The sequence below is a fragment of the Sturnira hondurensis genome, unplaced genomic scaffold (genome assembly GCF_014824575.4).
Source record: "Sturnira hondurensis isolate 20B ecotype Veracruz unplaced genomic scaffold, ASM1482457v3 Scaffold0015596, whole genome shotgun sequence".
NCBI lineage: Eukaryota > Metazoa > Chordata > Mammalia > Chiroptera > Phyllostomidae > Sturnira > Sturnira hondurensis.
Window position 1 is genome coordinate 9838585 of NW_028088227.1, and position 13554 is coordinate 9852138.

Below are 13554 nucleotides of genomic sequence, written 5' to 3' on the forward strand. Positions count from 1 at the left end.
GATCTAAGAAGCACAATGACTATTAGTAAGCAAAGACAAGGCCCCATCACTGAGGGCCTAACAGACACTGAAGTATGTGCCTTATCCTGCCTGGAACCGTGCCTGTGCTGATTTCAGCTTGTCAAATTCAAGGGGACTTAGGTTTAGTACCTTGTGTCAGAAATAGCAGGAATGGAACCCAGGAAAGAACTGATTTCTGCAGCCGGCACTCAACAGGAGGGTGGGAAACTGCATGGGCCTGCAGGTGTGCCTCTGGGCGCCACCGAACCGGTTCCACCTGCGGTGTGGCCTCCGCTGTCTGAGCCGAGGGGGAGCACCAAGGTCTCAGCCTGCTTATATACCACATGCATCTGGAAAATCACTTTGAGGCAAGAGATGTCAGGTTTTGTGCTGTTTACCATCAGAACCATCCCTCCAAGCTCAAACGGGCTTAGCTGCCAACTAGTGAAGGTGGGACTCATGAGAATCTTGGAGCAGTGCCCAGGAGTTAGCAGGCGTTATAAAGACTTTGCTGAGTGAACTTCCTCTAGAGGCAGAGACGAGTCTTCCTGCATCCCTTGTTCCATTTCCTGTGGCATTAAACGCTTCAATGGGTCAAATGCTCTCTCACTTGGATGGATCCAGAAGCTCAGAGACTGAACAGTTCGCAAAAGTTCAATGGTGGGGGACCACTAGGTAGAGATATGGAGAAGCTCACTGCACACAGCTACATAAATGGCAGCTCAGAAACCACAGCACAGACTTTGGCATCGGCCTGACCAGAATTAGAGCCCCCCCCCCGCCCCCGCCCCCGCCCAACCTGTCTGACCTTGACCAAGTTACTTAACCTCTGGGAGCATCCCCTTTTGTAAGTGGATACAAATATCTAGCCCACAGGGTTTCTGTGAGGATTAAAGGAAATAATGCTTGTCAGGTCCCAGCACATTCTTGACTCATTATAGGAACTCAGAAGATGAGAGCTCTCACGAAAAACAGAACTCCCTGTAATTTAGGGACCCGTCATCACTTCTGAATACACAGCTGTCACACTGCAGGAGCTTCTGGGAGGAGGAGCAGTGGCATTACACGCTCTCAACCTCTGTCAAGAACACAGTTCACCATCTGGACTACTAACTCTGTTTAGAAGAACAAATGAATTCTTACCCCTTAAATAAAATCAATGGACACGCTTGGCCATGCAGAATTATTCTGGCAAAAGCCACCACAACTTGGCCGGCGCCCCTGCCCCCTGATGCTGAAGCATACGAAACCCTGCCTCTTCCCACTGACCCAAGGATAGCTGAGGTTTGGTCTGCCACTAGTTAAGTAGTCGACTTTATTTTAACACAACAGGAAACCACTTATTTCAGCTGGGTCCTATTTCTAATAACCAGGAAGGTACTAAGCCTCCCGCTTCTGCACATACACGTAACTCACAGCGAGTTCTGTGAAGTTACTGTAGTGCGGGGAGTTCTCGGAATGCAGCCCCCCAACATCAGCACCAGCATCACCTGGGAATGCAAATTCTCAGGCCCCACCCCAAGCCTACTGAATCAGAACCTCTGGTGGTCCCGCCCCTTGTGGGTACTGATGGATTCCCACCCAGATCTCCTTTGCCACTGCATCCATCCTGTAGCCGTAGAGGGCCACTGAGCCTCCTGGAGTCAAAGGGAGCCCCCCCCCAGGGTGGGCTACCCTGTTCCCATGGGCAAGATGTCAGAAAAGTCAGTAACCGGCAGATCATATTGTGGGGCTGCTCAGTGGATGGGAATGAAGCTGGGGCAGTGCAAACCAGACTCCTGCTTATGGCCTTCCCTGGCTGCACCCTGCTTTCCTCACACTCTGGCTCCTGACAGCACACCCTCAATCATTTGCACAAGAACCCCCATCTCAAGCTCTGCCCCTAGGGAATGCAATCCAGGGCAGTTCATTTCACAATCTCAAAAGATGTACTCCTATCAGAACACGTCTGTCCACATTTCCCACAATCATTTCACCCAGGGCAATTCTAAAACCAGCGCGTCCACACCTAAGCCCTCCCGGAGGCTTGGAGGATGTGGGGGACAAGACAGTGACTTGCAACTCTCTTGGGATCTGAGCCTGTGCGTGCTGTGTGGCTCAGGGGGCATGGAGCTCCTGAGACGTGTGACAGGGTGGAGGCAAATGTGGATTCAAATCCTGGCAAATCCTTGTGATTTGCAAGTTATGTCGACTTGGGCAACACACTGAATTCTCTCTCCTTAGTTATCACAAAACACCAGTGCCCAAACACTGAGTTTTTAGGAGAATTAAAAGAGATGACATCAACATCATTCGGGGCCTGAGTTTTCTTGTCTTAACAGGCATAATTTCGGAACTTGCCTCACAGGAACTGTGAGGGGATTTGGAGAGATGACCGAGGTACAGCTCTTAGTGTGCCTAGCACAGGTATATGGTAAATGGCTGCTAGGTAAGCAGGCTCAACAAATGTCCACCCCTTTCCCACCACTGGCCGGGGGACTTCGGATTTACCTGGGAGCTCCCGAGTCCATCCCGTTTTACCATTCCACAGATAATGGTAACTAACTGGGTGTGGGGGTCTTATCTCTGAGAACGAGATTTTGTAAGTAAGCTCCCATATATTAAAACTCTCTGAATTTTCTTTTTGGTAGACAACGAAGATACTTATAGCTAGAAGGGGCTTAAGGAATTTAACTTAGGCTTCTTTCAAGTCTTGCTCTTGTGTTTTTAGCCTTTGGGGCTACAGCCCTTGACCAGCCCCAGCCCACGGAAGGCCGAGTGCGAAGTGTCAGGGCTCACAACTGAGCAAACACTCACTGTAGGAAAAGCGTGCCAATCCCAAATCACAACATACTTTATAAGAAATTGTGACCCTGGGCCCCCCCAAAAAGTTCCCCTGACAACTTGAGATATTATTTTCACTATGAAGTATTGTTTAAACTTAATGACTTATAATTAGCCAAAGAGTTGTGGAAAACATGTATCCTTTTGTTACCAGTTAATAATATGTTAGCTTTGAGGAACTACATCCCATTTAATCCAAAGAAAAAGAGTGGAACTAGCCTGGCCTCAGGCAGGGAGCAGCCGGCCCGCCCAGGAAAGGTTAAGGTCAAAGGCTCGCCCAGGAAAGGTAAGGTTCAAGGCATCTCCCACTGCGTGGCCTGGAGGCAATTTGTGTAGAAATGGGCTAGCATTTATTTAGTGACTTTGCAGTCATTCAGCTGTGACAAACTGAACTCCAGTGAGCTGCAGCCCTGACACCAGAGGGTGGGAGCCCCAGAGGCTGAGGTGCCCCCGAGCACCGACATCCTCCCCTGGGAGTGGGTGAGGAGGCTGCACGGAAGGACAAACACCCAAGACAGGCTCTGAGAGACCTCTCCCTACGAAAATAAGATGTGACGAGACCATGTTTTCCTTTTTATAACATTTTATATAACTCATAAAACAGTGCTTGTATAAAAATTCACACAGAGTTGCTAGAGAGCATACAATTTCCAAAAACGTCCTGGGTTTTTGTTACATTCAGTTTTCTAAGGATGCACTCAAATCAATGGTAAAACACAGACGTTATGTGGTATTTCATTATCTTTGGTAAAACTATGCTCACTGTTTTGTATCCTCACAGTATGAACTCTGACAGCCACTTTGTGCAGGGTCTGCTACCACTGGGACGTCAGAAAAAACATTAAGGCTGGATCTACGCAAGGCAAGTGGGCAGCGGCAGCTGCCTGGCTCCCACCCCCACTTGACATCATCTACCTACACGGGCAGCAAGGAAGCCCGATGACCTCCGGTCAGGGGTCTTGAAACAGCCCCCTCTCAGTCAGGCAAGAGGCAAATATCTGGGGGAGGTGGGAACTGAGGCCGTCTCTACAGGAACCCGAGTGGCCACGCTGTGTGGCGTGGTCCAGCCAGCCAGTGACTGTCACCGTTTAGAACAGCTAATCCACTTATCACTAGGTAGATCCCATTGGCTGGCTGATGGGATAGCCCTCCCTCCAACTTCAAGAAAAGAAGGTGCAGGGCGACCCCCAACTGGGAGGGGCAGCTGAACCTCCACGACACAGACGAGACTGTAACTCCCTGTGAAAGACAGCGCCAGAGAGAACTGAAGCAGGATTCGAACACTCAGTACATTTGAGACTCCCTTCATACATTCTTTTACAACTTGCTAACACAGAAAACGAGGGACACTACCACCTATGGCGACGTGCTACTTAACGTCAGAATGTGTGTGTGCTAATTCTTTCATTCTCTGGATATGAAGCAAAAAAAAAAAAAATCCAAAAACAAGTAAAAACCAAAGAATTTAGATGGAGAGGGGGAAGGGATTCACCATCAGATTTCATGGAAAACATGAAATTTTGAAAAAAGTAGTTTGTACTTCTATTGCTTCCTGTAAAGAACGGCCCCTGGAGCCCACCACACAGAAAGAGACAGGGCCTGCATGTGTGTCCTCGTGGGGCCATCCCGGGGAACAGCAAACAGCTCCCCGAGTGTGTCCACCTCTCCGCACTGAAAGGGAGCCTACGGTTGCGGGGCAGAAGCCCTAAGCNGGCAAAAAAAAAAAAATCCAAAAACAAGTAAAAACCAAAGAATTTAGATGGAGAGGGGAAAGGGATTCACCATCAGATTTCATGGAAAACATGACATTTTGAAAAAAGTAGTTTGTACTTCTATTGCTTCCTGTAAAGAACGGCCCCTGGAGCCCACCACACAGAAGGAGACAGGGCCTGCATGTGTGTCCTCGTGGGGCCATCCCGGGGAACAGCAAACAGCTCCCCGAGTGTGTCCACCTCTCCGCACTGAAAGGGAGCCTACGGTTGCGGGGCAGAAGCCCTAAGCAGGAAAGGTGTTGAGGAAACCACTGAAATACAGTTTCCAAAAAACAGAACATGCTCTAGGTTACGGAGAAATGGCATTCATCCTTAGAACCTAGAACCTGTTGATGTCTTTAACGTGGGTGGATAGGTTTTAAAAAAATCATTAGTAAATGATTGTGCTTCTGAAGTTGTGGGTCACATTCCACCCTCTGGAAGCAGGACAATTTCACATGGCTTGGAATCCTCTTGGATGCATCCTCGAGACCAGAACAAACTCCACGGCGCCCCCTCCAACCAGCAGGGCTGGCAGGTGAGGGCCACTGCCATCTTTGGGTAGGGAATGCATGTGCGTGTGTGAGCATGTGTGCATGTGTGTGCATGTGTGTGCGGGGAGGACTAAGGCATCGAGAAAGGCCCAGGGGAGGGGATGGGGAGGGAGCCTCCCGGCCGCTGCAGCCCCTTCTTCTTTCCAGGCACAAAGAGGTTGAACTTGGTATGTACGTAGGTCCCTTTATCTCCCTTCAGTTTTTTAATAAGAAACATAGGTGGGTAGGTGAGAATCATTAAATCCCTGCACATTTCTAAATTTCAGAAATTTGAGGCCTGCAGTTACAGCAGAAATAATCTGCAAATGACATTTAAAAGCAAATTTACTGAAATTACATCAGCAAGTTTACATTACTCAGAATCCTGTCATATATATTAAAATTAAAAAATGCCTGCTTGGTGCAGGCAAAAATTATGCCATACAGCCAGCGGAACTGAAGACCTAATCAGCTGTGTAAAGACAATTCACAGATTGTTTCTATTATTTCTGCGTATTTAGGGAGCAAAATATTAAGCCACAAAGCTTTTATGACTACCCTGTGTGACTCACTCATTTTTTCAGGTTTCTGGTATGATGTGTTCAGTTTGAGTTAGACCATTTCCCTTCCCTCCTAGGCATCTGGCCCCCAAAATCAGATAAATAAAAGTGTTGTTTTTAAGGACTTGAAACTTCCTGGTTAGAATTCTTGGAGAACACACCACTAGCCTGAAGCAGTTTGACCTTCCCAACCAGTGAGAAGAACTGTCTCACCCCAAGGCCAAGGGACCAGCCGGATGGAGGACAGCAGGCTCTCCCCTCTAGGGGATCTGAGTGGAGAGCTCTGAGTGGACCCTGGGAACAGACATGGGCGGCCCACTCCAGATAACCTGTGTCCTTCCAATGCCAGGTATCCCCAAGAAGGCCTGAGGGTCTGGGCCCACCCTGAGGAACGAGGGTGCACACGGACCGGAGGAGCGAACACAGAGCTGTGGTGAAGAACACACCACACAGCTCCCAGAACCCAGGTTCTGTACAAACACACACACAGAAAGTAAACAGTTCTCGGTGAGTCCAAAGAGACCACCCTCAAATCAAACAAGAAGCCAATTATTCACACACACTGTTCTCCAAGGAAACGTGTCTACCCCTCCAACCAGCATCCTCATGTGGAGAAAGAAAGAGGCAAGTGGAAGGACGCAGCTCAAATGACACTGAACGTGCCTCCACGTCTATCTACATTCATATCATCATCCAGTGTTCTTGTCTACAGAGAGGAAGCCCCACACTCCACTGACCTGGCAGGGCCGAACAGGCCAGGCCACGACGAAGCCCTGTCCTCAGCGCCGCAGCAGAAGGGAGGGCGTGTCCCTGGGCAGAAAGGACGTCACACCCTTCCACCCCATCTACTGCCACCGGGGAGCATCTCGCCTCTTTTGAAATCAGACGTGAAGGGCAGGGTCAGTAGAGTGGGTCTCTACACCACCTGAAGTTATTAACAGCCATCACGCCCAAACGTGGCCATTCTAAAAATCCCACAAATCTGAAACCACCTTGAAAAGAAATCCCGTAACTGAAGCCATCTAACAGTAGTTCACCTTGAATATTTAAGATATTCTTCCTAAGACAAGTGGCCCCCCGAAGAGCCCAATGATCTTTTTAAGAGATTTCCTTTCTTTCAACAACAATAGCTACAAAAAGAACTGATAAAAACGGAAGATGTAAAATGTGGGCAGAGGAACAAGAGTTGCTGAATTTGCATTTCAAATTGAGAAGAGGGGAGGATGGAGCCTGGGAGAGAGAAGCCCTGCTCCTGAGGCCTCTCTGCTCACCCAGCTCCGCACCCCCCACACTGGCTGCACCACTGGGGACCCAGGGCCAAAGTCAGAAGTGGGAGACACCAATGTAAGGCTTCTTTCTTGTAGTGGGGTGGGTGTGTACATGTGCAAAAGTAGTGAGCCCCTTCCCACTGACGTAAGGTGCGTGTCTGTGGGTACCATACACATGCTCCAAAGAAGGCCCAGGCCCTCGGCTACCCGTCACTTCTCCACTTTCTTGGCTTTCTTCAGGATGTCACATTTTTTCCTGTTGGGACGGCGGCACCGTTCATCGATGCTGGGGATACATTCGTAGTGCCACACCTCTTCCATCTTCTCCACGGGGTACACTGCCTCCACATAGTGGCGGATGAGCCGGAGCCGCGTGGGGTCCAGCTGCTTCTTGTTGCAGGCCCCAGAGTGGTTGTACTGCAGCCGGAGGTTCTCGGCCGTGAAGAGTTCGGGGAAGAGCCTGACGAGGAGCCGGGCGGCGAAGTTGCCCACGGAGAGGCTCTGCTGCACGATCTCGCGTACCTCCTTGTCCGACAGCAGGTACGGGGAAGGCACCGGGAAGTCGGGCGACGGGACCACCAGCTCGTCCAGAGGGATCTTGCAGAAGTCCTTGCTGCTTCTTTCGGGGGGCAGCGGGGGCCCTTCAAATTCCTCTCGGAACCTCTCCGGGTTGATTGCATAGCTCGCTAGATCTCTGCACTCGGGGCCTGGCACGTGGACTTTGCGCTGCTGCTGGTAGGAGCGCCTCTGCTCTGTGTCCCGGCGCCGGCAGCGCTCATCCAGTTTGCCCACAAACTCCAGCGTCCAGACGCGGTCATTCTTGGCCCGGGGGTAGAGCAGTTGCACGTAATGGCGAATGAGCTTGATGCGGGAAGGGTCCAGCTGCTTTTTGCCCAGGGAGCCGCTGCAGTTGTACTGCTTGCGCAGGTTCTCGTGCGTGAAGAGTTCGGGGAACAGGTGCACCAGCAGGCGTGAGGCAAAGTTGCCAATGGACAGGCTGCTCTCATAGATGCTGCGCAGCTGTTCCTTGCTGAGCAGGCAGTCAGCGCCCGGCACCTCGAAGTCAGGCTGCGGGATCTCCAGCTTGTCAAAGTCAATGGGCACCAGCCAGATCTTCTTGGACCGCCGGCCTGGCCGCTCGCCCTCGAAGCTGTCCTCCACTTTGACCACAGAGATGTCGTCGGGCAGGCTGGAGGAGTCGTAGCAGTCATCCCTCGGGGGCTCGCCCTCGCTGCCCCCGTCCAGCCCCAGCCCCTCTAGCTCATCGTTGATACGCTGGGCACACTGATGCAGCCAGGCCTCCTCCTCCTGCATGTCAGGGAAGTAGATCTCTGTGTAGTTGCGGATGATCTGCAGCCTCTGCGGGTCCAGCTCCTGCTTGCCGCCATCCCCATAGCAGCTGTACTGGTCGCCCAGCTTCCGGTGGTCGAAGAGCTCGGGGAAGAGCCGGTGCAGGAGGAAAACGGCGAACTCGCCCGGTGACGAGGCTTCGTCCAGGAACTCGGTGAGGTCCTGTGTGTCCACCACGTGGTCAGAGGCTATGGTGCTGCTCCGATCCAGGGACAGGGCCTCCTCCTGGTCTTTGTTGTCCAGAAAGTGGCTGGGGTCCACCTGCTCAGCCTCAAAGAAGCTGGCGACCTGGCTCCCCGGCTGGCTGTCCTCCATTTCCCGCTGGGCCCAGAAGCGGCTGAAGAAGTCGTTCAGCTGGGGCAGGCACTCGGTCTGCCACACAGCTGTGTCCTTCACTGAGGGGTAGTAGACCTCCACATAGTTGCGGACAAGTTGCAGGTGCAGCGACTCCAGCTTCCGCTTGGCTGCAAAGCCGCAGGCACTGCAGCCTCGGGAGAAGTCCACGTCGCTGAAGAGCTCGGGGAAGAGCTGCACCAGCAGGCGACAGGCCAGGTCGCCACCCGACAGGCTCTGGTCCACGATCTGCTTGAGCTCCACGGCGGTCAGCTGGTACTCGGGGGGTGGCTGGAACTTGGCCACCATCTCTGTGGGGCTCACCTGTTTCTTAATGCGGCTCACCTCCAGGGACAGCAAGTCTACCTTGCTGTGCAGCTGCGACATGTTAGAGGAGAGTGTGTTGAGCATGTAGAACATCTTCTGGATTAGAAAGTAGATGTTGGGGTCACCGTCAGTGGCTGCAGCCGCACTGCCACTGTCCCGCTTCTGTGTCTCGTTCAGGAGCCTCAGTGGCGAGGGGCTGTTGCTGGGGTTTGCCTTCTCCAAGAGCTCATACGTGCTGAGCATGTCCCCTGTAGGAGGGTTCTTCTTCTCCATGATCTTGTGTGAGATGCCATACAGAGGCTTCTTGTAGGAGGGGGTGCTCAGGTCACTGCAGGGCTCCTCCTCGCCCGGCCACACAGAGACCAAGTTCTTGCCCCTACTGGCCTGCTCCCCATTGCCCTGGCAAGGCGAGCTGTTTTCCCGGTTCCTCATGCCTGCCAGAAGTGCCTGGAAAACAAAAACTGTGTTAGGGGGGTGTTCTAATTTACCACACTAGATACAGGTCTGTGTCACATACACACAGGGGCCAGGGTCAACTGCAGGAGCTTCTGAAGAACTGCTTTGCCCTGCCCTGGAGTCATCCAGCCTGTCCCAGCATCCCAGCGCAAAAACATGCCCACGCTTCCTACACCCTGAGGCTCCGACTGGACCGGGGAGGTTTCAGGTTGCTGCAGGGCACCAGCACGGGGCCTGTTGCTCATGGGGCCTGGCAAGGCCTGGCAAGAACCTGCTCTAGACAGGAGTGAGCCTGTGGGACACGAGGAGCTCCTGTGGCAGCCCTGCCACGGGCAGGTCACCTCATCAACTTGGGCTCCAGTGCTCTCAGGCAGGGGAGGTATAACCACTGCTGCCCCCAGCAGCTCTGGCATGTCCTCCAGTCTGCGGCTCCAGGAGAACAGATGTCACCACTCAGGACAGCTGAGATGCACAGCGGCGAGAACGGACAAACAAGGTCTGGACAGTGGCACTGTGCCACCAACTCCACTACGCCTGGAATCATGTCTCGCTTCGGATTGGAAAAGGACCCGGAATCTCCAGAGCCTATACGACTGCGAGACTCCATGAAATGATGGGGCCTCCCAGGTTTCTAAGTCTTGGTCTCCTTGTCGGTCCAGCAGCCCTTCCAGATCAGTGTTCCAGGACAGAACTACGCCTCACTGTCCTAAGCCACCCACTGTACATAATGAACTACCATGTGTTTCACGCATCTAAAAGGGTACTTGGAAGATGGCAGTGTAGGCAGACAAGGCTCGCCTCTTCTCACAACCACATCAAAATTACAACTGAAATACAGAACCACCATCACGCAGAAACTGTCAGAAATTGACTTGAATGAAAGCCTGACAACTACGGAATTAAAGAAACTACATCCAGGACTTCTGGCCAAGATGGAGACATAGGCAGACACACTGTGCCTCCCTGCACAACCAAAAGGACAACAAATTAAAAACAAAAAACAACCAAAACTGACAGAAAAATTGTACTGTATGGAAATCCCACAACCAAGGAGTTAAAGAAACATTCATCCAGACCAGTAGGAGGGGCAGAGTCCAGCAGCCAGAACTAGAGACCAGGGCGAGTGAGGCAGTGGACTGTGGAGGAGGGCATCCAAGGCTGCGGCTCACGGACCGGGCGGTCCCACATTCGCACTCAGATAAACCAGGAGAAACAAAGGGGGAGCAGAACGGACTATGCCACCCAGGACCCCAGTGCAGGGAAATAAAGCCTCAAACTTCTGACTAAAAACACATGTGGGGGTTGAGGTGGCAGCAGGAGAGACTCTCAGCTTCACAGGAGAGTTCGTTGGGGAGACCCACAGGGTCTGAGAACATACACAAGCCCACCCACCTAGGAACCAGCACCAGAAGGGCCCACTTTGTTTGTGGGAAGTGGGGGAAGTGACTGAAATCCAGCAGAAAGCAGAGCACACCCCACAGTTCCCTCTCGGATCCCTGCCCCACATACAGCGTCACAACCCAGTGATGTAAGTTACCCTGCCCTGGTGAACACCTGAGGCTCTGTCCCTCACTACATAACAGGCACATCAAGACAAAAAAAAAGAAGCCCAAAGGAAAGAACAGATCAAAGCTCCAGAAAAAACACCAGTAAGTGATGAAGAGATAGATAACCTATCAGACACACAATTCAAAGCACTGGTAATCAGGATGCTCACAGAATTGGTTGAATTTTGTCACAAATTAGATGAAAAAATTAAAGCTACACTAAGTGAAATAAAGTAAAATGTACAGGGAACCAATAGTGATGGAAAGGAAACTGGGACTCAAATCAATGGAGTGGACCTGAAGGAGGAAAGAAACATCCAATCAGAGAAAAATGAAGACACAAGAATTCAAAAAATGAGAAGAAGCTTAGGAACCTCCAGGACGTTCCTAAGGTTCCAACATCTAATTATAGGGGTATCAGAAGGGGAAGAGGAACAGCCACGAGTGGAGAACTTATTTGAACAAATAATAAAGGAGAACTTCCCCAATCTGGCAAAGGAAATACACTTCCAGGAAGTCCAGGAAGCTCAGAGAGTCCCAGAGAAGTTGGACCCAAGAAGGAACACACCAAGGCACATCATAATTACATTAGCCAAGATTTAAATGAAGGAGAGAATTCTAGAAGCAGCAAGAGATAAGGGGACAATCACCTACAAAGGAGTTCCCATCAGACTTTCAGCTGATTTCTCAAAAGAGACCTTGCAGGCAAGAAGGAACTGGAAAGAAGTATTCCAAGTCATAAAATTCAAGGACCTAGACCCAAGAAAGCTCTTTCCAGTAAAGCTTTCATTTAGAATGGAAGGGCAGATAAAGTGCTTCTCAGATAAGGTCAAGTTAAAGGAGTTCATCATCACCAAGCCCTTATTATGCAAAATGTTGAAGAGATTTATCTAAGAAAAAAAGATAAAAATATGTACAGTAAAATGACAGCAAACTCACAATCATTAACAACCACACCTAAAACAAAAACAAAAGCAAACTAAGCAAACAACTAGAACAGGAACAGAACCACAGAATGGAGATCACGTGGAGGGTTAGCAACAGAGGAGAGGGAGGAGGAGAGAGGGGAGAAAGGTAGAGAATAAGCATAGATGGTTGGCTGAAAATAGACAGGGGGATGGTAAGAATAGTAAAGGAAATGTAAAAGCCAAAGAACTTATATGTACAACCCATGGACATGAACTAAAGGGGGGAAATGTAGGTGGGAGGGGGTGTGCATGGTGGAGGGGAGTAAAGGGGGGAAATGGGACAACTGTAATAGCATAATCAATAAAATATTTTTTAAAAAAAGAAACTACATCTATCCAGACTTAGCTGAGCTGGCAAACTCGTGCCATATCTGAGATTCTATCAGCCTGGCTAACACTATGTGACCAGCCTTGCTGATTACCAGATACTCCGGCCCACCCAACCTTCTTGTCCATATGAATGGCTGGTCTTAACTCATGCTTCAAAACTTCCCAAATCCTCTCAAATAGCAACAGCTGGCCTCATTGAGTCCCAGGCCTGGTACTGGCAGCAGCTAGCCCAGATTCACAGCTTGGCTTTGCCTGGGAATTTCTAAGCCCAGCACAAGTAGCAGCCAATTCAGTTTGCTTCATAGTTTAGGCAGGGTGCCCTGGGCACCCGACACCGGTGGGGCCTGACCTTGGCCTACACACCCAGGAAACCCCACAGCCAGCCCACCCCATAGGCAGCTATAGGCCACACTGGAGCACCACTACCCTGCCCCTGCACTGCTGATCCTCCACACAGGGCGGAAATTGGAAGTCAGTGGTCACAGCCAGTCCTTGCAGCTGACTAGCTTGGGTAAATCCTTCCCATTGACCTGCCAATAGAAACCAAGGCTCAACTACAAGAGGAGGATGTACTCAGGCCACATGAAGGGTGCACCTCAAGTATCCAGCTTGAGTGACAGGGGAGGCTGTGCCACTGGACAATATAGGACACCTAGTACATTAGGCCACACTACCAAGACACAGAGTCAAAGCAGCTCTACCTAATACATAGAAACAAACACAGAGAGGCTGCCAAAACAAGGAAACAAAGAAATATGGCCCAAATATAAGAACAGATCAAAACTCCAGAAAGAGAGCTAAACAAAACGTATCATCTAGCCCTGCTCAACAGATAAGCAATCTATCAGATGAAGAGTTCAAAATACTGGCTGTAAGGATGCTCAAGGAACTTAGCAAGGACCTCAACAGCATAAAACAATCCAGTCAGAAACGAAGGACACACTAATTGAAAGAAAGGACAATTGACAGGGAAACAATAGTAGAGTGGATGAAGCTGAGAATCAAATCAATGACTTGGAACATAAGGAAGAAAAAACCAAACAATCTGAACAACAAGAAGAAAAAGAAATGTAAGAAAATGAGAATACTATAAGCAGCCTCTGGGACAACTTCAAGAGGTCCAGATTTCCCACCATAGGGTGGCAGAAGAAGCAAAGAAAGAGCAAGAAATCGGATATCTATTTGAAACAATAATGAAAGAAAACTTCCCTAATTTGGTGAAGGAAATAGACATGCAAGTCCAGGAAGTACAGGGTCTCAAACCGGATGGATGTGAAGAGGCCCACTCCAAGACACATTATAATTAAA

The 13554-nt window shown here is 50.4% G+C and overlaps 1 protein-coding gene across 2 annotated transcripts in view; it reads right to left on the reverse strand.

Annotated features, from left to right (window-relative positions):
- Nucleotides 1–4956: 4956 nt before the first annotated feature.
- BEND3 (BEN domain containing 3) overlaps nt 4957–13554 on the reverse strand; it is a 44639-nt gene continuing 36041 nt past the window's right edge. For both annotated transcript variants that reach the window (XM_037064971.1, XM_037064972.1), the window contains exon 4: nt 4957–9392. In XM_037064971.1, the coding sequence (XP_036920866.1) occupies nt 7146–9392 (2247 nt within the window). In that variant the 3' untranslated portion in view covers nt 4957–7145. The remainder of the gene's footprint in view (nt 9393–13554) is intronic.